At 34.0% G+C, this 24419-nt stretch overlaps 2 protein-coding genes and 2 long non-coding RNA genes across 4 annotated transcripts; 2 read left to right on the top strand and 2 right to left on the bottom strand.

The window, feature by feature from the left end:
* The first annotated feature begins 10211 nt into the window (after positions 1 to 10211).
* On the top strand, positions 10212 to 13558 carry LOC113700907 (APO protein 3, mitochondrial). The gene is made up of 3 exons (XM_027221335.2): positions 10212 to 10857; positions 11778 to 12208; positions 12482 to 13558. Exons 1-3 carry the CDS (start codon positions 10505 to 10507, stop codon positions 12886 to 12888), a joined length of 1191 nt encoding a protein of 396 aa, XP_027077136.1. The 5' UTR covers positions 10212 to 10504; the 3' UTR covers positions 12889 to 13558.
* Positions 13559 to 14563: 1005 nt separating this feature from the next.
* LOC113700898 (UDP-glycosyltransferase 92A1-like) lies at positions 14564 to 16570 on the bottom strand. The gene has a single exon (XM_027221328.2). The coding sequence runs from the start codon at positions 16402 to 16404 to the stop codon at positions 14908 to 14910; it is 1497 nt and encodes a 498-aa protein (XP_027077129.1). The 5' UTR covers positions 16405 to 16570; the 3' UTR covers positions 14564 to 14907.
* Positions 16571 to 20039: 3469 nt separating this feature from the next.
* Positions 20040 to 21606, bottom strand: LOC140008640 (uncharacterized). Its single transcript, XR_011816118.1, has 2 exons — positions 21339 to 21606; positions 20040 to 21221 (listed from the first exon to the last, which is right to left on the bottom strand). It is a non-coding gene; the product is annotated as an uncharacterized lncRNA (long non-coding RNA).
* On the top strand, positions 20348 to 21299 carry LOC113700890 (uncharacterized). The gene is made up of 2 exons (XR_003450756.2): positions 20348 to 20492; positions 20598 to 21299. It is a non-coding gene; the product is annotated as an uncharacterized lncRNA (long non-coding RNA).
* Positions 21607 to 24419: the final 2813 nt, after the last annotated feature.

Raw genomic sequence — 24419 nt, 5'->3', positions numbered from 1 at the left:
GTATTTTATTATTATAAATAATGAGTGCATGACATTACCATACTAGTCCAATGTTAGTTATGATTTTTTTTTCATTTTTTATTAGTCTAATGCTAGTGAGAACTTATAAAAATGAGTTAGTCCAATGCAAAATCCATAGGTCATCCACGTGATAGATTCATCCGTTGTGTGTCATTCATTGCATTTTCATGTATTTTTCCTATTTTAGGTTTTTTTTGCATAATATTTCCTCTTATATTATTCTCTTATCCCTATATGCGTGAACCATGTTATTTAGACTTGCATTTAACTTAAGAAATTAGAAAAAAAATTAGTACATTTACTTGCTTAGATTAAAAGAGTCATCATTCAAATATGGAAATGAACGAGTATGGATTTTTTAACTGTAACCCGGTACTACCCCTCTATAAGAAAGAAAATTGTGTCACTTGTTTTAGTCTTCCGTACCTGTTATGTTGCATTTCCCTCTATTTGGTCATGTATACATACATACATACATATATATATATGTGTGTGTGTGTATGTGTATATGTATGTATATGTATATATATATCCATATATATACACATTATAATTTTTATTTCTTTGAATCTTTTTTTTGGCATACTTATGACGCATTAAGGGATTTTTCTTCGGTTTCGCAATTAATGTGATTTATACCAATTAGATCTTGAAGTAATATTTTGTTCCTCCCGATATCTCTTTAGATTTAAATTTGCATCCATGTAGAAAACATTTGAATATGATAAGTTTGAGGGTTATATTAGGAAAATTTTGATTAAACCTCGCAACTAACTTAGGTTAAATTGAAAGGGTGTATTAGGTTTGAATCAATTGAACCTTTGCCTTCCCTTTCTACTACTGTGAGTTCCCAATCTACTACTGTGATTTTATTTTATTTATTTTTATAAAACCTTTTTTCCCGTGACTTGGCACACCTAAATTTATTATCAAGTGGTAACTGTTTTTTGCAAAAACCCCCCTTTTAAACTATCTTTTTAGGCTCAAGTTGTCGCATTTTAAAAGTCCCATTTTAGGCCGGTTTCTTATTTTCTAAAATCAAAAACACATTTTTTCATCAAGCTTTTTTATATTTCAAAAAATAAGGCGCGACAATACTTACATATTTGGTTGTCTATAAGCTTTTCTATCTAAAATGATTGTATCATGACTTCTTTGAACTTAATGATTTAACATTTCTTCTTTTCCTAATTGTTTCTTCTTACTTTCTTTCTCTCCCTTTTCTAATCTAACAATTTCCTTCACCCATACTAATATTGACTTGTTCACGATAAAATTACAGACTTTGTTTTACTTATTCTTTTAACTATCAATAATTGATTAATCACAAGTTCTAACTTGTCTATATGTACATAAACAATCTAACTACTAGATTAAAAGTTCGTTATAACATAAATTTTATATTATCCTTTGCCTTAAAAAAATTCCTCAAAAAACCCAATATCATACTTAATTTTAACTATTTGATATAGGGTTTTTTAAGAGATAATATATGAATACTTAACATCTTTCATGTGTCCTTGATTTAATGGTTAAGATTAAGATCCTAAGATTTAAAGTTCTTGGTTCAAATCCCCTTATCCTGTCCCCTCTCCTCCACTTCTTAAATCTCACCCTTCTTTACTAGAAAAAATATGAAAAAATAAAAAAATAAAAAATAACATCCTTCATGTGCAACAACTACAATCAAAACATAGAGTTGACAAAAACAAGGAAGGGTAAAATATGGATTCGGCTACTATCTCATAAAGCGATGATATATTAACATGTCTGACCTAATTAGTGGTCTACATGTGTATTAGATTCATATCAAAATAGAGGCATGTATAGACTAACCCAATTAATGATCTACTTATGTACTAGGTTCGTATCAAAATAGAGGTCAAAAGTTGTAGCATCACAAAATTCTATTCATGATAAAGTCATACAACTAGGCCAAATATGAACTGAAATTAATCCTTAATTTTTACCTTCGTCTACTATCCTTCCTTGCAATAAAGTGCAAGGGTTATTTGTTCAACCATTGTTATTAAACCCGGCCCGACCTAGTGATTCAACCAAATCGGGCTAGGTTGCTAATTGGATCGTTTGAGCAATAGAGTCGTTGACTTGTCAACGGATCGGAGGTTCAACTGGTCAATTCGGTAAACCAAACGATTTTGTAAGGAACCCGGGTTGTTGTGTTAAAAATTTTTAGAAGATGTTGAAGTGATGGTTCAAACATGGAACCTCACATATAGGAGTAAAGTACAATCACCACTGGACCAACAGCCCATTTGTTGGTTGGTCCTTCTTATATTATATATTAGACTTTTATTTTTATTTTATTTCTTCAAAACAAAATTTATTTGGAATCTTTTAATAAAATTTTATTATTCCCCAAATTCTATAAGTTATGAAATGGATTTAAAAAATAATATATTACACAATTCATTTTAAAGACAAATATCGTTATTAATAACCTTTTGCACTTAAAATTCATAAATAAACTAGATAATTACATTTAGATAAAATTTTATACTTGAAGTTCGATGGATTACTAATTAAATTTAGGTTTTGTTGATTCTTATAAGAATTAATGATTCTATAATAAAGACTAACTGAACAGTTACTGTGGCATAGTTTATTATAATTTCAACCATATAAAAATTATGAGACATAATATTTAGGGAAAATGACCTGTTTCATCCTTCACATTTCGCAAAAATATTCTTTTCGTTCCTCACTTTTAAAATGAAGCAAATTCGTCCCTGACATTTAAAAATTAAAGTTATTACATCTCTGAACCTAATTTTCAATCTGAATCAAACCATTCAATAACCCAGTAATAAATTTCAGAAATAGAATTGATAGATCACTCGGTCAATTTCATTATATTCACATGACATTTATTAAATCAAAAAAATAAAAATTATAACATAAAAGGCCATTCTTTGTCTTGGAATAGTAGAATTTTTTTTTGGTAAATCTTTTCATAGACCATTAGTATATCTGCTTGCAAATCTAGATATGTATCATAAATATAAAATTTGATGTTTAAATTTAAATTGAAATGATATGGTGGTATATAAAACCGTCAGTGTATATAATGATAATATAGGAAAGATTAATCTTTCTTTTTTATATTATAATTTTTTATTTTTTATTTTTGGGTTCATTAAATTTTACATGAATATCAAGTTGAGTTAACCAAGTGATCTACCAATTACACCCCCAAAATTTGTAATCAGGTTGATTGGTGGTTTGATTCAGATTGAAATTTGGGTTCAGGGATGTAAGAGCTTTAGTTTTTAAATGTCAAGGACGAAATTGCTTCGTTTTAAAAGTGAGAGACGAAAAGAATATTTTTGTGAAATGTGAAGGATGAAACCGATCATTTTCCCTAATATTTAAGTATATTTAGTGACCCACCGGTTGGACCACTCACTCACTGGTTGAACCAATAACCCAATGACCTACCTCTTTCACTGAATTCCTCCTCGGGTTAGGTTTAATAACTATGTGCCCAACAATCGAAGAACAAAGAGAGAATATTAGAAACCTCCCCTAAAATTTCTCTTAATATCATTTAGAATCCCTAAGGTTTTAAAATATCAATTACCTTCCTTACTTTTGTTATAGGGATAATATCAGAAACCTCCCTTGAGATTTCTCTTAATGTCACATGGCACCTCTAAGATTTTAAAAATATCACTCACCTCCCTTACTTTTGTTGTTTGTGTAACAAAAGTTTTAAAAACCCTAAATTACCCTTCTACTTGCTCAATAAAAATGCTCCTAGATCACTTAGTTTATTTCAAGAAAACCATCATTTAAAAAATAATTTCTAGTAGTACTACCACATCATAATACTATAGTCCATAAAAATATATATTTGAAAAATAAAAAAGATATTTGCAAAGAAATACAGTTGACTAATTTAACTCTATATGCTCAAAACTGATTTCTTATGAACTTTATCTTTTTTTTCCAACTTTTTCTCAACTCGTGCTCAAACCTTTAAATTGTACTAATCATTATAAAAACACAACTCAAAATAAGCAAATAAATCATACCCCACTCTATCACAATTATAAAAAGTAAAAGATAACAAAATTCAATTTACTATAATATACAAAAAGAAATTACATAGTCATCCAAAAAATGAGTAAGAGAGAATATTGGAGAAAAGGGAAAGAAAAGAAAGTGACTTTTGTTTCCTTTTTTAATTTTTAGTTCTATTTATTTGATATGTAAAATATGTTTCAAATGAGGGTTAATATAGTCTTTTTGCAATTATTAGGGGAGGTAAGTAATATTTTTGCAATCTTAAGGGTGCCAGGTGTTCTTTGGAGAAATCTCAAGGAAGGTATATGATATTATCCCTTTGTTATATGCATAACAGAATTAAAGAAAAACCTTAAACTACCCTTTTGCTTATTTGTTAAATAAAAATACCATAAAATCATTTTATTTACTCCAAAAAAATCACCACCTTAAAAACAATCTCTAGTTGTACCACCACATCTAGAGATGGCAATTGAGCGGGGATAGATGGGACTTAATTAGGATTATAAAATATGGGTTATATTGAAACAGTCTCATATTGGTCATGGGAGGGGCCAAAATGGGTTAGACCCACTCTAATATTGCTCAAATACTCTATAAATCCCATTTTATTTTATTAAAACTATTTTTTCCTAATCAAATATCACAATATTGCTCTGTTTAATAACATTTAGTTAGTTGGTTTAGCTTTGTAAAAGTTATACATTTCTCTTTATATATACATATACATACATACATACATATATACATATACATATACATATATATTGTGCGATAATTTTTCAAGCTAAATAAAATTTACTAGATATAAAATTCACAAAGGACCAATTCTAATGCAAATAAAAATACATAGATAAGAACTAATTTAGTACTTTACACCAATAAACAACCTTTCTAGCTTTAAAACATGGAAAGCTTCACAAAACGACTAAGAACAAAAAGTGAATCAAATCCAACCATACTCCCACCTTTCGACACTACTTTATTTTTGTTGTGTTTGCCCTACACTTCTCTTCCTACTTTCTCAACTCTTGAGTCTCATCTTGTCTATTCCAAACCCATCACACCCCACCCTCCAACAACAATGCCTAGAAGTAAGAATACTACTACCACGTCATTCACTCTTTGTGTTCTTAAAAAATCCAAACATTTATATTTACTACTTATTAGGATTGCTACATAATCAATAATATTACTAGTCTTCTACTACTCTATTGGAGCATCCATTCCACCACTACCACCACTATTCGCTTTCTATATCTACTGATTAAACACACACAGACACACACTCACTAGTACAGTAGTAGTAATACTTGTGTATTTGCTTCTACTGCCAAATACACACACAAACAACAGTGCACTACTGCTACTACTACTAGATGCACATACTATATGACTGTTTTGGGGAATTTGGTGGTTTTCGACTTTTAGGCAAATTAATGTTCTTAGATTTTGGTTGAAAAGAAAGACTCATGGGCATTCCAAATAGATCCCAATTAGACCCATATTTTAGATGGGTATTAATGGATATGCTTCTAATTAGGTCCAATCCCATAACTTACATACCCATCCCGTACAAATTAAATTTAGGTATGGGATCCCATTAGGTCTTGGTGTGACGCCCCCACTTCTCCCAAGGGCGAACCCAAGGGTATCCGCGGAACGCCTGCCCAATTCTCGTCAGGACTCGATACAAGTCAAATTTAAACTTAAAGGTACACAACCAATTATAGAATTCAAATTAAGGAAAATCTCTTCCTTAATTAAACTTCGAAATCTTACATTACAAGTTATCAAAATTACCTCAATCTTCAAACTTAAATACAATCCAAAAAATATCTACTACAGTCATCTGCCATAATACAACTTAAAATCTCCAAGAGAAAACAACTTAGTACTATTTGCGAGTACTCTCGGTCTTGAACCCTGTTAAGAAAAACAAAAGCATGGAATGAGTTAAACAGCCCAGTGAGGTTCCAAAACTTCTAAACAGTTCTAATAATCAAGTAAATTGAGCATAACACATGTACGGTTCAAGATGTCACATTGGCACATTAAAATGAGACATTTATCATTTTACAGAAATAAACACACATTAAAAGGATACGGTGTTCACGTGGAACTGTTTTGGTCAGCTGTACCTTATAACCCCAATAATTTCCCCCGGTTGTCTGGCCATCACCTTATTCCTCCAGTGGTAATATTCGAGTATACCGAAACGGCGGCCCAGGGTTCCAACTTAACCGACCGAGCCCAATCCTGGCTCGAGCAGGTTAGTAACCAAGGGCATGGCCCAGTTCAGTTTAGAGCTTACAACATGCGCAAGTAATCAAGTAAATCAGTAAACGGTAGAAATTCACGGTCAAACGGTAGAAATTTGTCATTTTAGTAGGTCGAGTGAGATAAAGTACACACTCGCCTTAAAACGGTGAAATTCATAGAAGCAATTATAAGTAGCACTTAACACTTAAACACATAAGGAACACTCACCAAATCAAAAGTGTAAAGCAAGAGCGAGGCAAGATCAAACGAATTCCTCGGGATCCTCTTGATCACCTGAGACATGTACAATTACAATTCACTTAGGTATTTAGCCAAGGTTTAGTAGTATTCCTGCTACTCTCACTTAAGAGATAACGCGTGCAAATCGAATGCAAATATCACTAACTTAATCCACGAGGGTAGCATTTGAAAATACCCAAGAATACATTGATCCAAGTCAAGTCATGTCCAGGATTCTCCAAGTTGAAGATTAAACAGATCTCTAAGTTTTGACACGAAAACCGAGGAAGATGGATATATTTACTTGGAAGCTTGGCCAAAGCATTCCGGGCATTACTAATTAAGTTCACAAGAAACCTTTCAAATCAGTCTTTTAAAATACTTGTATAATTGCCAACTCTAGTACAATTATCAAGGCCATAAGAATAGGGTTGAAGTCCCTAATTTAAGTACGAAGAGAAGTACCATTAATCAAGAGAGTTATATGACCAAGTAAATGTATTAAGAGAGGTTTAACCTTCGGAGACCAAGATTTGAAATGAAAGTTCAAAGTTCCAAGAGACCTTGTATTAAACCATGAAAACAAATTTAAAACAATCCAACAATCACAAAGGAAGGTGGAAAGTTCTTAAAGGAGTAATTTGGTTGAAACAGAAATTTTCCAGTTTAGAGTGACATTATTTTGAAAAATCGTATCTCAAGTTTCGTAAGTCCAAAAATGGAAAACTTTATACCGTTGAAAACTAAATTCAGAGTACTAAAAGTTCTCAGAAGACACTTTTCCACGATTCTAACTAGAAAGCATTCAAAATTTAGCTCAAAGTTTCAGTTCCAAGAAGACAGGTTTGAACCAGTCTTGGTTTTTCAGCAAATTTTGGAAATTCGGCATAATTCACAGAAAGTGAATCAGCCCTTGAAATTGATAACACAACAAGAGTTCTAAACAAGGTTTCAAACACAACAAATGAAACTAAATTCAGCGTTTTGAGTGTCGAGATAAATCAGTTCAAAGTTGGTTGCGTTTTGCAAACTGTTCAGTCATTTTCCAGATTTGAAAAGCTATCTTTGAAGTATCATTTAGCCATCGAAATGGCATTGAAAATATACCAAATTTGGTACACTAAATCTTCCATATGTGAAATGTATATCTACCAAATTTCACGTAAAAACTCACGTGGGAAGACAGTTAACAAAATAGTCAAAGTTCGGGAAAATTTCAAAGCAAATCTGCCGTCCGTGGTTCTCTTTCCTTTTCAAACGTTTTGTCCCACACAATCAACCCCAACTAGCTCAAATGTTGAAACTAAGGTTCCATAAACATCCAATAAGCAATTTAGAGGTAATTGACATCAAATTTTTCGAAACAAAACATTCCAAAACAAGTTTGACCATTCGGCCAGCAAGAGGGAAGAAACTTTCCAGTTTTCCAGCTTTATCGTACTTTCAAAATCAGGCCATATCTCACTCAATACAAGTTAAAATTACTAATTATTGGTGGCGTTGGAATCTAGGTTCCGAAAGCTACATTTTATCAGAAGAAATCATTTCCAAAATCAGTTCACAAGTAGTTCAAATTCAAGCCACAAGTTACAGCTTCTCATTTCCATTTGAATGAACAGGCTGAACAGACCAGCTGACTTTATCAGTTCATTGCAGTTCACACAAAACGAACTAGACAGTGATTTACACCGTTTTAAAGCTAAAGAATGTCTAGTTTCAAATGCCTCAAACGGCACTCGATTTCGACTTTTGTACAAAGAGTTATGTTCAATCAAAGATACACTATTCAGGCCTTCGGATGACCATTTCTAGATTTCTTGCAGTTTCGAAAATTCTAGTTTTAATCAACCAAATGACATGATTTTCGGAAGGCATTTTGCACATACAATATACCACATATATACATCAGTTTCACAGTCATTTGAGCATCAAAAATTTGAAATATAGGCAAGGCAATAACAGGACAGATTCAGCCAGCTTACTTCCTCTCACGGTTTTCTCTCTTTCTTTTTCCTCTTCTAGTTTCTTCTAGTAAAACTCATCACAAACACACTAACACACACATAAACATCATGGCAGCCCTTATATAACCAAGGTGGGAGTTCATAGAGCCCACTTCATCCAACCAACTCCAAGCAACAACAACAATAAGGAAGCTACAAGCTTCAAAACCAAGAAATGAAACAAGAAAGTAAAAGCTTTGGTGGAGATGTTTATACCTTCAGAACTCAAGATGAAACTCTATATTTTTGTTGTGAGAAACTCGTTAAAACAACCCTTAACCAGCCGGCCCTCTCTTCCCTTCAAGTTAGAGTGGTACTCCAAGTTGTGGGTGATTTGGTGGAGGTTTGGTGAGTGATTTGAAGCTAACAATGGAGTTTTTTCTTCTTCCTTTTCTTGTCTCTTGGTCTGGCCAAAAATTGAGGGAGTGAGGAGACAGAGATGAGGGTTTTTGTGTGATGGAAACTTGGAGAGAAAGAATGAAATAGTAGCCATAAGTATTGGGTAAAAAGTCAACTCTTAATAGTGCCTAAATGGGGTTTTGTACTACCACTTTCTCTCGGGTTTGATACACTTGTGCACTAAACCTCCAATGTAACTCCTTTAATATGGTAATTATTATTCACCCTTAGTAGTTTAGGATTAATTCCTCAAATCTTCAATTAGTCGTACTGGCGCGACTTTCGGGAAATTATTGATGCGCGTGGTAAAAGCTTAATTTTTTTAACTCACTCACATCTAATCCATCAATTAACTTTTCTTAGTCTATTCTTAATCATCTTTAGTTCTCCAAAACTAATGTACTTTCGGATCGAATTTATCTCGAAAAATGTGTATTCGCTATTTCTCGTTAAACGAGCCGTTGAAAAATTAATTTTGCTAACGGAACGTTTTAAAAATATAAAAGGGACATTTTTGCATAGAAATAGACTTAAAACGGGTGAAATAAATTATTTAGGGTAAACGGGTGAACAAATAATTAAATAAACCAGTAAAATAAAATAAAAATAAGAAAATTTTTCGGGTCCTCACACTTGGGACTTATTGCCACCACTAACTACATCACAGAACTATAGTCCATAAAAATATAAAATAAAAAGATATTTGCAAAGAAATATATTAGCACCAATTCAACTTTATATACTTAAAACAAATTTCTTATGAACCATATTTTTTTGCCCAACCTTTTCTCAACCTCTGGCCTAAACCTTTAAATTGTACTAAATCATTATAAAAGTCAACTCAAATTAAATAAAGAAATCATACCGCATCTTATTAGAATCACAAAAAGAAAAAGATAAACAAAATTTAATTTTTTTATTATAATTTGCAAATAAAAAATTACATAGTCATCCAAAAAAATGAGTAAAAGGGAATGCTGAAGAAAGAAAAAAGAAAAGAAAGTGATTTTTGTTTCTTTTTCTTTAATGTTATGAACTCTATTTATTTGATATGTGAATTATGTACCAAATGAGGATTAATATAATCATTTTGCAATTATTAGGGGAGGTAAGTAGTATTTTTAAAATCTCAGGAGCGCTAAGTGATATTAAGAAAAACCTCAGGGGGGCTTCTGATATTTGTCCCAAGAATAAAAGCAAATAAAACAAGAAATGCAACTGAATTCAAATTTCCCGACCACCTGCCAGGCCGCCCCAACTGCCCCAACGGCCAACGCTTCCCAAAAACCTTATAGTTTTTCCCAGAATTTGCGATTCCTGAACTCTCCTCCATTCGTTTTCGCTCACAAAACTTAGTTCAAGCGTTGGTGTTCAAATTTGTAACCCACTTTTGCACTTTAGCAATTTCTGTGAGCAATTGTTCTTCTAGTCATTTGTCTGCATGCCACATGTTTGTTAAAATGCCCAAGCGATAGACCATTGCCAAAAAGGAAAAACGATTTAAGTCCCTCCACATCTGATTGCAGGATTAAATGTTTCGTAAAGAGGCCCAAGAATTTTTTAATCCTTATCATGGGATGATGGTAAAATATTGCAATGGGTGCTTCAAACTGTACTCGAGTGAGAGTGGCTTTACAGAGCTACCTAGAAAACTGAAGAAATCTGAGCGAAAACCATTGGTGACGAATGTTAATGAACTTAAGCAAAGAGCCAGGTTGGAAAAGCAACAAAGGAGGCTTGTCCAAGAGGTTACTCTTAATGCTCCTGAAAATGGTTTATTGGTTAAATCACTAGTTCCAGTCGCTCATCATGTTTTATCTGCTAAAGCTGAATTATTGGCTTGTGCTAGGAGAGTTGCTGATAGTATTCCTATTTATTTCTGCAGGTAAATCAATAACAGGATTTCCTCAATAATTTTGACTTAGTATTTTGTTCTTGAGAGCTGCATTGGTCATTTTAATGTGAACAATCGGTTTTGCTTTGTGGTACTCTTAGAAGGATATATATGTCATAATGCTAATGGTGTCTCATTCCTAAATTGCAATAATTGAATTATGTAGAGATTAAGAGTTTGCTTCCCTGTTTTTATTTGAAACTGAATGCAAAAAGTAGAACATTGGTTTGCACAAAAGCAAAAAGGGAAGAAGCTAAGCCTTTTGTGTCAATTTGGTCAGCAAAGTTGGTGTATAATAACATTCTGTTGGTTAAGTTGACTAAAAAAGAATCAAAATATTTGTGACGTCTGAAATAATGGCTATGAGAATAATGATCTGGACCACATAAATTTTCCTTTATCACCAGGTAGTTTTTGAGATAGGATCCAGTGCAAGTGGAGTATTTTTGGAAAATTTAGACATAGTGATCAAAAGAAGGCTACATGAATTGGAATATCAAATTATAGTGTAAATGAGAAGCTGAATAGGAGTGTAGTACTCAGTGATTATATAATTCAGCAATTTTAGAGTGCTTGACCAATGAGGAATTGCTTTTTGCATACCACGTATTGAATATAAGATTTCTTCTGTTTCTGAGTCATTTCTATCATCACCGCTTTCAAACAAATGTATGTGAGAATCTGCAATAGTTTGCTCCTGTCTAGTGTCTAGCATCATTTGGTAATCTCTTAATGCATTCAAAATTGTGATCAAGACTAGTAGAAAGTCTTTTTTCTTTTCCTTTTTAGCAGATTACTAGAAAGTTGGATGAAAGTATTGATCATTGGATAAAAGAATTCTTTCTGGAATGACAGCCGGTAGGAAATTGAGTAACTATATGCTGATAATTTGCACGACTCTGTTCTTGCAGCTTATGTGGCGAAGTTCATGTAGGTGGTACTCCTCATATGATTAGAACATGTGATGTAAGTGGCAGTCAGAGCACTAAAGAGCACACTTGGGAGAGAGGGAAAGTCGAACATCTACTACCTGTAGTAGACTCTTTTCATTTATATGACAGATCGGGGAGAGCTGTTTCTCATGATGAGCGGCTTCAAGTGGATCGGATTCCTGCAATAGTTGAGTTATGTATTCAGGCTGGAGTGGACATCCCCGAGCACCCGACAAGGAGGAGAGAGTATCCTATTTATCGTGTTGCTGGCAGGTTGATTGATTTCGAAAAGAGATTCCCAAAGGATTATTCATCTGGAAAGGACATCAGTGCCTTTGGATTTTGGGATACTCCATTAAAGTCTGGTGGAGTTGAGAAAAATTTGGATTTGCTTTCTGATGATATAAAAGGTTTGAGTTTTATTGTGTTTTCCCTTCCAGGGTGCTTCCTCTAGTGTTTATGTACAGAAAAAAATCCTTATGCCATTTATGATATAGAGATAAGTACACTAAGTATTCCAGATTCTCTTGTTGGAAAAGTTGTAATGAATCGGTTGATTTCCCTGTCTTGATGAAATTTATAAATTGAGTTCCAGCAATACTGTTTCCACTTTTATTGCAGAAGTTTAATAGCTATCAGGTCCGCTGCATGCATGCTGAATTTAAAGCAGAAACATTTTGCAGGTTTTGCAGAGAAAGGCATGGAAGCATGGGAGAAAATGCGTTCAGGAGCCATAAAATTAATGCAGAAATATGCGGTTCAAACATGCGGATATTGTTCTGAGGTCCAAGTTGGGCCCAATGGTCATAGAGTGAGGCAATGTCAGGCGTTCAAGCATCAGATGCGTGATGGACAACATGCTTGGCAAGAGTCAACAATTGATGATGTTGTTCCTCCAGTATATGTTTGGCATGTTCGAGATCATCATCCTGTTGTACTTGTAGATGCTTTGAAGAGGTACTATGGAAAGTTGCCTGCTGTGGTGGAATTGTTTGCACAAGCTGGAGCAAAAGTTGGAGAGAGTTACAATGGTGTAATGAGGGAAGATGTTGTGGTTCCCGAATTAGATGAGGAAAAGCTGGTTGTCTGAGGCTGTAAAGCAGTGCTTAAAAACTGGTAGTTTCATACATCCCTGAACCATCTGCTAGTGAGATTGGATATTCTCATATCACAACCCTTTCTTGAACACCTAATCAACTGTTCAGCGTTAGCCTAGAGTCTCTTCACTGATGCATTGCAAAGGAAAAGAGAAAGGAATAGGTGGAAAGTAATTGACATAGAGTATGAATTTTTCAGTGCGGCATTACTAAGCTTTCAAAAGGTGGATATAAATTGTTTGTTCCTGTTATGCCTGTCTCTTGGAATTGCAGGAATTAGGTAATTCTGGCATTCTCAGCTTTGAATTTTAAGTCAAATTTCTCTTTGGAGTAATTGTTGGATGCAGCTTTGCCGCTGGTTCGAAGTCTATGAAAGCAATATTGATGAATAATGGAAAACCATTTTGAAGCTGTTATTTGAAGGTGGGTTTTCTGCAGCTTCTAGCAAGGTCCACACATTGTCCTTAAAGATTCATTTAAGCTTTGGTAAAACAGGATGTAACTTTTAGGCATTTGTCAATGCATATCTGGTTCGTGATAGCTGTCTGCTGGTTAGGGTATTTGTTTATGCTGTCTAATCTTGTCTGTTGTTAATGCTCCAATGACTTGCTAATCTTCAGTTAGTTGATAATAACTTGCAATGAATCTTGCAACTATTTGTCATATTGCTTATCAAGTAGCATATCGCCATATCCTCTATAGCTATATGAATTTCCTATTTCTGTGAATACTGGTGAAGAGATGGAAACTGCCAAAGCTGGAAACCAATTGTTTAATTGGTAAACTTCAATGCAGCAGTTAAATGCGAAATGATTGGGTACGCTTGAGACAAAAGCACTCTAGTGAGCGGTCACTGACATTGGGAGATCTTTTAGCTGGTGATTTTTCATTTTATCTCTGGATCAAGAATATCTAAACCCTCTAATTATCCTTACCAGGTCGTTTACGGACTAAAAAGAACTACAGGGAAACTACTGTAGTTTTCAAAAGCCATTAGGAGAAAGTTCCAACTTTGACCTGAAGGTATTTATGGTTTTGTCTGTAGATTGGGTTTGAAACAGAACCCAAAATGCAGGATCCTTTAACGGTAAAAATTACAGATATCGAATCAATAGGAATCCTTTCCCTGACTAGTCTATGTATATCATAAACAAATACATGAACAAATTGCATGCACACTTGGAATGCCAAGGAAGACATTGGATGCTTGATGGTATCAGCTTGCTTCGTAAAATAAGCAACAACAACCGACACCAATCTCAGGACCACCACCAATAATGGTGGTGCATGGGCGCACGTTTATTAGCACTCTCTCTCTCTCTCTCTCTCTGGCTTCTCTATATAGAATTTTTTTATTGTGATAAATATACCTTGGTGGTGAGACTCACAAGGTGGAAATTTCAAGGAAAACAAGTTTGAGGGGAATCGATTAGAAGTCATAATATTCAAACAAGCTATATGGTGCTTGCAATTGCAGGCAGCAAAGCATATCTTTCTTGGCATTTTATTCAACAGATTACATGTTATGGATTAAGATAAGACCAAAAATGGTTGTTAGTTTGCTCGAGCTTTCAAATTTCCTAAGTCCACACTTGATTGTTCATCACTTCCCTCCCCACCCAGAGAAAGAACCAAAAAAAAAAAAAACAAAGGAAAACATCAATAACATTTTGGAATAGGGATAAATCTCCATTTCTTCCATGAGTCAAATATGGAGTTAATACATCATTATGATGTGCTAATTGTGACAGTAAATTGAATAATATGTGATAATTTCAAAGTGTAAAGTGAAATTAGTCCAAAACTTTTTGTTTGAACTCTTTCAAAACTATAGGAGAGCACCAATTCTACATCAAAAAGAATTGCCTATACATTTGTATAGATCTTCAACATTCTCTACAGCCAATTCTATTAACACAAACTTTATTTGCAAAATGCTTCTGTAGAAAGTCGATATACCTGATTTGGATTCATGTAATTCCAAAAGCAAAATAACTAATAAAGAAAACTAATTACTCTGTTCCATCAGCTCTGCTTCTTCCTTCCTTCATAAGCAGTGCTGCGTTGAGGAACTCTTCCATGGCTTTGATAGATGATCCCTTGAACCCATCATTTTCCATAATTGTTTCCTTAATCATGTTCTTAACTTCAACAGCTTTCCTTCTTATTTCTTTCCCTTTGTCATTTTCATCATTTTCACCCATGACCAACTCTATTTTGTATTTTATATCTTCATGCCTAACCTCAAAACTGATTCCTCTAGCCACCTCTACACAAACTCCAACCAATTCAACCAAAAGTTTAGCATTGTAAAATTGGTCACCTGCAATAGGCCAACCAATTAAGGCCACACCGTTGATGAGAGATTCCAGTACTGAATTCCATCCACAGTGACACAAAAATGCAGCCACAGCTTTGTGACACAAAATTTCCAACTGGGGTGCCCATTTTTCAACTATTAAGCCCTTGTTCTGATCTGTGATTCTCTGCAGAAAGCCTTCTGGCAGCCATTCTTCTGCTATAAATTCCGTGTTCGTGTCAAAACCTATAGGAGGCCTAACCACCCATATGAAGCTTGTCTCTCCAGCATCCAAGGCTTTTGCTAATTGCATCATTTGTGATGCTGAAATTGTAGTTTCAGAACCAAATGAGATGTATAGTACTGAATTTGGTGATTTTGAATTGAGCCATTCTATGCATTCTTCAGGAGTAATCCCTGATGTTTTACTAGCTTTAGCTCTTCCATCCACTGGTAACAATATTGGTCCAACCGCCCAAACAGGTATGCCTAACTTTCGTCGAAAATATGTTAATCCAATCTTGTCTAGCTCTTCCACTGTGTTGAACAAAAATCCATCTGAATTCACCCATGATGGAAGGCATTTTCTTTGGAAGATTGAAGAAGGATCAGAACCATCTGCTATAAGTACACTAGAGGAAAGCTGAGTCACATGAAACTTTCCAGCTTCAGGAAAATCAGGCAACATAAACTCACCTTTCTCATCATTGTTATGTCTGTGAGGCAAGTTCAACCAAATTGAGTAGTAACATGCCAAGCCAAACCCTCCAGCTCCACTGAAAATAGCATGAAATACCCCAAATTCGTGCGCTACATCAGCAGACCATCCAAAGAAAAAGTCTCCTATGATGCAAAGTGGCTTTACACCTTTTTGCTGATCGATAAGATCAGCAAGTAGCTTCCTGAATGAAGGTTCAAGACATGGGGAGACTTCTAAAAGGCGAATGACAAGATTATAAGGAAGATCATCGTTGTTTTCGGCATCTGGAGGGAGACCGTGATCTGAGCTGTTGAAGGGGATTTCAACAAGGCGAATGGAGGAGCTTGGAGGGATTGATGATTCCAGTTTCTTGACGTTGAGAGGGGTGCTTATGTAGGTTATGCTGTGACCTTTTTGTTCGAGCTGGAGGGCTAAGGCTAGAAAGGGTAGTATATGACCTTGTGCCATAAAAGGGAACATTACAATGTTTTCCTTTTCGGCTTTCTCCATTAAAATTCTTAACTGAGAGAGAGAGAGGGAGAGAGACAAAAAATGATATGTTGTTGATTTTGAACACTGGCCTATGGGATGAGAACGAAGGTCGAGTAGTTTACAAACATAGCTACTAATAATTGTAAATTTGGGGCTTATTCTAGATGCATCATTATACTACCTGTTGAACTTCAGTGTCTGGGGTTAAAAGAAAGAGCAAATTATTGGAATGACTGTTAAATTTTTATAATAGTCAATTTTTGACCATTAAATTATTAAAAATTTAGTTTTAAATATTAAAATATCAGAAGTTAATATTCGAGATCATTCTGTTAGATTTAATAGTTAAATATGTCAACTGCTTGTGCAATTATCAAGACAAAACAAATGGACAATTTAGGAAGTCCGACAAACAATTTATTTTGTCTTTATCCTCTCTTAAATTTCCTCCCTCCAACAACTACATCGGTGGCTAGCGATTTTCTTTGCAAAATAAATCTGTTCTCTTCATGATATCTTCTCCTCCAAAATAAATGAAATCCCACAGCCCTTTACAGTCGTTCCCCACTGTTCTCTGTTTTCTCGCCTCTATACTTCTTCAACTTCATCCTGTTTCAAGTAATCTGGCAGAATTTTATGAGACCTGTGGGAATTTATTCAGCTGCGGCAGCATCACTGGAATAGGATATCCTTTCCGGGGATACGAAGATCCGGCATACTGTTGCTATCCGGGGCTAGAGTTAAGATGCGATCAGAGCAGTAATGTTACAAGACTTGAGATCAAGAACATGACATATTGGGTCTTGGATATCCATCCAACCACCCAGACTTTGAGAGTTGCTAGAGAAGACGTGTCCAGATTACACCTTGTTTGATTACTCCGCGAGTTATATAAACATCACGCCTCTCTATGGCTGCCTAGTCAATTTACCCAACGTTCTTTCCTGTGGGAGCAATGGAAGCAATAATGCCTGTCTTGCCTGGAGAAGTTGGTCCTGGAAATTGAGGGCCCTTGTGGTATATCCGGTCCTTCAAACGGGTAATGGAGGATCCGTTAATTTTACTGGCTCGGATCAAGTCCTCCGGCAAGGGTTCGACATCAGATGGAAAGCGGATACTAGTATATGCAATGAGTGCGCCAGGTCCGGTGGAAGGTGTGGGTACAGTGTTGGCTTAAAAAATGGACAAAATAAATTGTTTGTGCAACTTCCTAAATTGCCATTTTGTTTTGTCCTAGGAATGCGTGGATAGTCAGATTTGACATACTTAACGATTAAATCTAACGGAGTGGTTTCGAATCTTAATTTTTGACATTTAAATGATCAAAATTAGACTTTTAATAATTTAATAGCATATACTCAACGATTACAAAAGTTTAGTATGCTCTAAAAGAAATGATTGCTAAAGTGGCAAATTCGTTCTTCAAGGTAAAAGTTGCAATTATAATAGTTTCTTAGACAATATGGCCTCATTCCACTATAGTTTCTTTTTCTTCTTTAATTTCAACATATTTAGTATTTTCACTTTGGATATTTTTAACGATTGTCCAATAGGTATTTACTAACACTAGTGTTCAATGCACACCCTATGCGTATGCAAATTAATATATATATATATATATATATATATATATATATATATATAAGAAAAATAATGGACAGTTATTAAAAAGTTTTATTAGGTTGTTTAAATTTCTTTGACAAAATAATTTTATATTGGTAGTCATAATACTTAGAGGTGGTTATGTTGAAAATATAGGCTTAAATAGTTAAAGGTGAAAAATGCTCATGGATAATTATTTTGACAACATGTGTATAGGTACTTAAAGAAAAAGTAGTTTTTATAAGGGTAAAAATGGGAGTTTATAAAGTGACAATAATTGTTTGCCCCAAACCCCTCCCCTCCCATTATATATAGTATAGATATTTAATTTACATCCAACTTATCATATTGATACACACATTCACAATTAATGGATGCTTTTGTACTTATATATTTTTCAAATTAATTATATTTTTTCAAAAAATTAATATTTAAAACTCTTATTAACGAATGTCCATTAAACACTTGTTTGTCGAACCCCTTTACGTTTTTATCAGCAATAGTCCAACTCTTAACATATTTCTATAATATCCCAATAGAATTTTCCATGAAAGGAAAACTAGACGAGCCAAACCTCACTTTTAGTCTAAACTATTGCAATTTTTACATTTTTTATACTTAAGTGGCACCTAGGGTAAGAATTCGAACTTTTCACTGCCAAGGGAGAGTTTCAAATGTTCTCCTTTTATCAGCTTGGTTAAGCTACTTGGTTTATTACCAAGGCATGATAAAGATTCTAAATCTGCATCGTAAAAATTCCCAAGTACAAAGATGCTAACATTTTTTCTTGTTGTCCTCCTAAAACAGGTGAATCAAACGAAGCCAAATTGGCGCACCTTGGCTAATTGGGAAACATTACAAGACAAGTAAACCAATAAAGTACTAAATGAAATTGGGCCTGCCTAACGAGCATCCATTAAAATGTATTTCAAGTGTTAAATTTTTAAAAAAGTAAAATTAGTTAAAAACTTATATAAATACAAAAAAAGAAAAGTAATACTTGTTAGTATGTCTATATTCTATATATATTGTAAGTTAAATGAAATTTAATTGTGTTAACAAGTGCAGCATCGGGCACCTATTAGAAAAAACTAATGAAATTTATTGTAAACGTTATCAATTGCTACAATTTTCTCACATAACCATTTGAACTTGCCGTCTTGTGCGTTTTGAGGATAACTCAGAGGCAGCTAGCAAATTATTGAGGTGGAAGGGCCAGATTATCCGCAATTAATGCACTCCTACTCGATCAAATAATTTCTTTATGATTGCGCATCGACATTTCGTTAAAATACTAGTTCTACATTTGTCCACGTAGTGATTGACGTCAGCAACCTCATCTTTTTCTCTGGTTTGTCCTACTTTATCAACTTGACAGCTGATTAATTAAATCACGGCCAATATTCAACGCCTCTCCTAGCTGTCATTTGAGAGGCATGATTAATGAGAATTTTCTTAGGATAAATGGTCATTTTAATCCTTCAACTTTTCTACTTAAACCAATTTCGTTATTTTTTTTATTTGGATATTTTTAGCCCCTAAACTTAAATTTACTAGCCAATTTCATCCTTTTATGGCGGCACTAGAAGTGTCAAAATAGGTGATTTGATGGATTTGTACCGATCATAATTAGGTAATGGATATAATTGAATCAACATATTTATATCCATTTAATTAATGAATATAGGTATAGGTAATACCAAATTACCCTTTATGAGTCACTTAAAATTTTACTTATTTTTTTCTATTTTTTCACATATTGTTTGATAAGAAATAATAATATTTTATTGTTATTAAATTGATAAAAAAATTAAATTTATTTACTTAACACTTATTAAAAGTTGAGTTTAAATGTATAATTATTTTTAAATAAATATAAAAAAGTGAGTCTAGTCGAATCACTACCCATCAATTAAATAAATTTAATTAGACACCCATTTAAACCCATTCAAAATTAATGGATAGATTATTGTTAGGCGATTTGAACGATCAATATAATTAGTTTAAGATTGACGCCTCTAGACAGCACCACAAATTAGAAACTACAAAAGTCACAACCATGTTAAGGATATTATAGGAAATTAGGAATTACAAGTCAATTGCCAAAACACAACACAAGGAAAAAGCTAGGGGGACCAAAATTGCAATTTTTAATAATAAGAGTATATCATCTTCTGCAGCTAAACCGAACGTCACTGCTGCATTTCTATTTCTTATTCTTCTCCCAATTGATTCTCAACTCCGGCCATCACTACCTCCCATTTTTGCCTACCACCTCCTCATCCGACCGCGCCTTCAGACCATCTTCATGGGCAAGTGGAGAGGATTCTTGTCGATCTTCTCATCAGTCACAAATTCTCTGTCATCGGCACCAAGCTCAAGCGAACAATCAAACAATTGAACAACCCAACAACATTCACGAAATTTTAGTTACCATTGGCACTCATAATTATTCTCATTAGTGACTCGCTCGTGGAGCCCCGAATCAAACGAGTCGTGTCTTGGTAACTCTCTCAAACCCAGTTATGTTCCCTAGCCCATTATTAACGTCGTCATGAGTTCCACAAAAAATGTTTATATTTTTGTTTTTTTTGGCTTGGGTTGCGGAGACAGTGGGAGCAAGGCACATCTCATTGTCGGCTTGTAGGAGGTACCCCAGGTTCAGGTGAAACTTGCTAGAATTTGAGCTGAGCTCACTACCGGCGGTTGAGCTACGAAATGAGATAACAGAATAATTGATCTTAATCTTCTCCGGTATCGACAATTTTTTCTTCCAAAGATAAGTTTTGATCGCCTAGTGATTCCACTAGCTGGATTTTTGTTGTTGAGAAGATTGGTTAAGTTCTGATGGTGAAGGTGTTGAGGTTTTTATAGATGAAATTTTGACCATGTTTGAACTCTTTTTCTTTTGCATTGGTGGAGAAAATCTGAGAAAAAAAAATACCATGAGGGAAGTTTCTCAGACCAGCTGGAGTATAAATTTCAAAGATTAGCTACGTGATTGTAAGTTGGAGTTTTCTAGTGGCTGTTGGAGTTTTCTATACGGTCTTATCCCTTATGAACATGGAAGTTCTCAAAATGCCTGCTCCACCATTGAAGGAGATGGCTGGTTTTTGGTTTCTTCCAAATTCCACGGCGTGCTCGTATAACAATCGCTTTACTGTATGCAACGACATACCCTATGAACTATAGCAACTTGTACCCCTTGATCTGCATCCAATATATACACAAGCCTGTTTAAGAATCAAATCATCTTTAGGATGTATATTGATTGAAAAATTAATAAGTTCCCATGTATGTTTAACTACCAATGAATTGAACTCTAATCAAAGAAAGTTTGAAGAATTTACCTGTATATTCTACTACTGCCAGTTACGAGTATAGCACGGTAAAATGGGGAAGGAAGGAAGGGAGGGAAAGGAAGGGAGGAGAGTGTGGCAGTGGTGGTTGGTGGGGGAGAAGAAGGGGGAAGGGAGGGGCGGTGGGCGGTGGTAGAGGAGTGAAGAGGATGGTGAGTATGGTGTGGGCAACAAGATGGTAGTGGGAAATGGAGAAAGTGCAGAGAAGATGAGATGGTGGAGATGGGATGGGAGGAGAGGGCTGGTAGGAAGGATTAAAGTAGGAGGTGGGGTGAAAAATAATTTATAAAATTTTAAAAATACCCTAAAATTTTAGAAATTGCCCTGAATCATACGAAGCCGCTTGAAGTTTTAAAATATCCTTTTTAGCTGATAAAGTAGGAGTATGATTGATTTTAGGCGGTGACACCACTGTGGAGGGATTTAATTAGATGTAAAAATCAAATTTAAGGATCACATTAGTCAGAATTAAAGTTTAGGGACTAAATTGGCTTTAGTAAAAATGTTCAGGGATGAAATTAATCATTTTCCCTTTTTCTTAAGTCATAGGATTTAGTCATGATTATCAAATTAGTTTTACAATGTATAGTAATTGGTACAGCATTTAGCCCCCTAAAAAAGAAAAGAAAAATTGGTACGCATCTAATGGAAGCAACTGATTGGCAAGGTTTGGTGCAAATCATTCTATTTTTATTTGTCCTTCAACATTACTTTTTATGAGATGAAAAGTGACTTAACAATCTCAAATAAAAATTTTCATCTCAGTTAATACATACAAAAAGCACTTTTCAGTTTTTTCCATTTAGAGTACATAAGATAAACACATTAAAAAAGAATATGGGATCACTATTAAAACTTCAGAATAATCACCCCTAAGTTGTAACACTTTCATCAAAAAATACAAATTTACCCTTCTGTGAAAATAAATATCATCTGGCCCGCTTATTATTGTGATAGATAAACTATAACTGTAGTTTTTATGGCATGTATATAATTATAGCTAGTGTTAAGGAACATTCGACATGTGCACAATTTAAAAAATATATTTATGTATAAATTATTTTTATTTATATATAAATTTTGACAAATTCCCCTATAAGATTATGGTTGGTTTGATAAATATACTATTTATGGGTTGTTGTATTGGAAACATGTAATTAGATAAGTTCAAAATTAATTTTAAAGAAAATTGGTTACACTAATAATGTTAGTCATTGTGAGCAAAAGGTGGGAGTGGGTAGCAGAAAAGGGGGAAGAGAGGGGTAGAAAGGAAAATCTAGAAAATGGCACACCAACTAGTCACTTGTAAAGATATCATAATGGATAATCAGGTTCTTAGGCCCAATAATTCTTGATATTAATCCAATTTTTATAGATATTTTAGAGGCCCAACTCGTAGGTTTATATTCTAAGGACATCTGGCATCCAAAATGAAAAGCTGAAGATACAAGTATTGGGCTTCTGCTGCATCTTTGGGGTGTTGCAATCCAGGAAAGCTCTAAAATGTGATTCAATTCAATTTAAATTGTGTCTGCTGTTCCCTAGACTTAATTTAATTGGTAGGAATATTAGTCTAGTGATCAAAAGGTTTTTGGTTTGACTTTCGAACCCGCTTTTAGGCTTAGAATCTCCCCTTGAATATTAAAAAAAGAGAGAAAAACTTGTATCCTAAACTTGTTATATGCATGGAGAAAAATATGAAAGTCAAATCTAAAGACTCGGAGAAATTGTACTATTTGAACATAACAAGTTACTACTTGGGACCCCTTTCTATTTTTTTTAAAGCAAGAATATAACTTTATCACTATAAACGTTTATGAAGTACTTATTGTTGTGCAAATTTATCTTTAATAGGATATGCATGTAAACAACCATTATTCTTTCTAGTTTCTTCAAAATTGTTATCTAATAATTGGAATAACTTTGATTGAAATTTTACTGCAACGAGAGTTGGAAGAATGATTATTGAAGTGGCTGAGTTCAATTGGGTCGATATGTGAATTAAATCCCATTAGTTTTCATTCCATAAATACCTTGCTCATACAAATAAAGAAGTGGCTAAAATTCTGAGAAAGCTGAATACTCCCATCCTATTAAGTTTCACTTTCTTTGTCTTTTTTATCCCTCAACCTCATTCATCATTCTTTATGGTTTTTATAACAAGTTACATAGAATGCCAAAAATTTGGCTTGATATGCCATCAAATATCTAGTACAATTTTAAACGAGGATGTAATAACACCTTCAAAGAAAAATTTGACATGTACACCACATAAGTGATGATAACCCCTAAACTCCCCGTTGATGATTGAACCTTTATCTCCCTTTTCTCTTCCTCTTTCTTTTTCTTCCCCTTTTGATCCATCATTTAAACACTGGAAGTCTAGAACCCTCGCAGCCATAGCATAGCCAAACAGTGAGAACCTACAAAAACTACTACCTACAATTATGGCTCAATTATTATAAAAACCTCATAAAATAAAAAGATGTTTCTAGCCCTAGTTAGGTTGCAAAACAATAAAACTATACAAATGTCAAGAAGAGAGAGAGAGAGAGAGAGAGAGAGAGAGAGAGTTTCTAGCTCGAAAGATTCTATTTTCATATATTTTAAATCAAGCACTTCCTCATTTTGGTACATTTATTATTTCGGTTTAGGCGCCAACACAGAGAGTTGGTAGATATAAGACACTCAAAATATAGGGTATGATTGATAGTTTGGCCAAATCTCAAGGGATGCTGGAGTTATTAACCCTTCTCTCTCTTTTTCTTAAAAATTTTATTTTGTATAAATGACTCACATCCCTTCTCAACATACTTCCAGAATACAAATGGCATATATATATATATATACATATATATAATCATATTCAACTTCCTCTATTCAGAAAAGACAAAAAGAGTTAAAAAAAAAAGAATCAAAGGCTTATTTGATCAAAACACCCTTGGACCACAATTTCGATAAATCCAATACCATTCTCAATTTCAATGTAAAATTTCAAAGCTATGCTAGCAAAAGAGTAAATTATGATACACAAAAAACTCATACATGTTTCAATAATAGCATGCTGATTCC

This window comes from Coffea arabica, chromosome 1e (genome assembly GCF_036785885.1).
Source record: "Coffea arabica cultivar ET-39 chromosome 1e, Coffea Arabica ET-39 HiFi, whole genome shotgun sequence".
NCBI classification, from domain to species: Eukaryota; Viridiplantae; Streptophyta; class Magnoliopsida; order Gentianales; family Rubiaceae; genus Coffea; species Coffea arabica.
The sequence above is the reverse complement of the archived record's forward strand: the minus strand, read 5'-3'. Positions and strand labels throughout refer to the sequence as shown.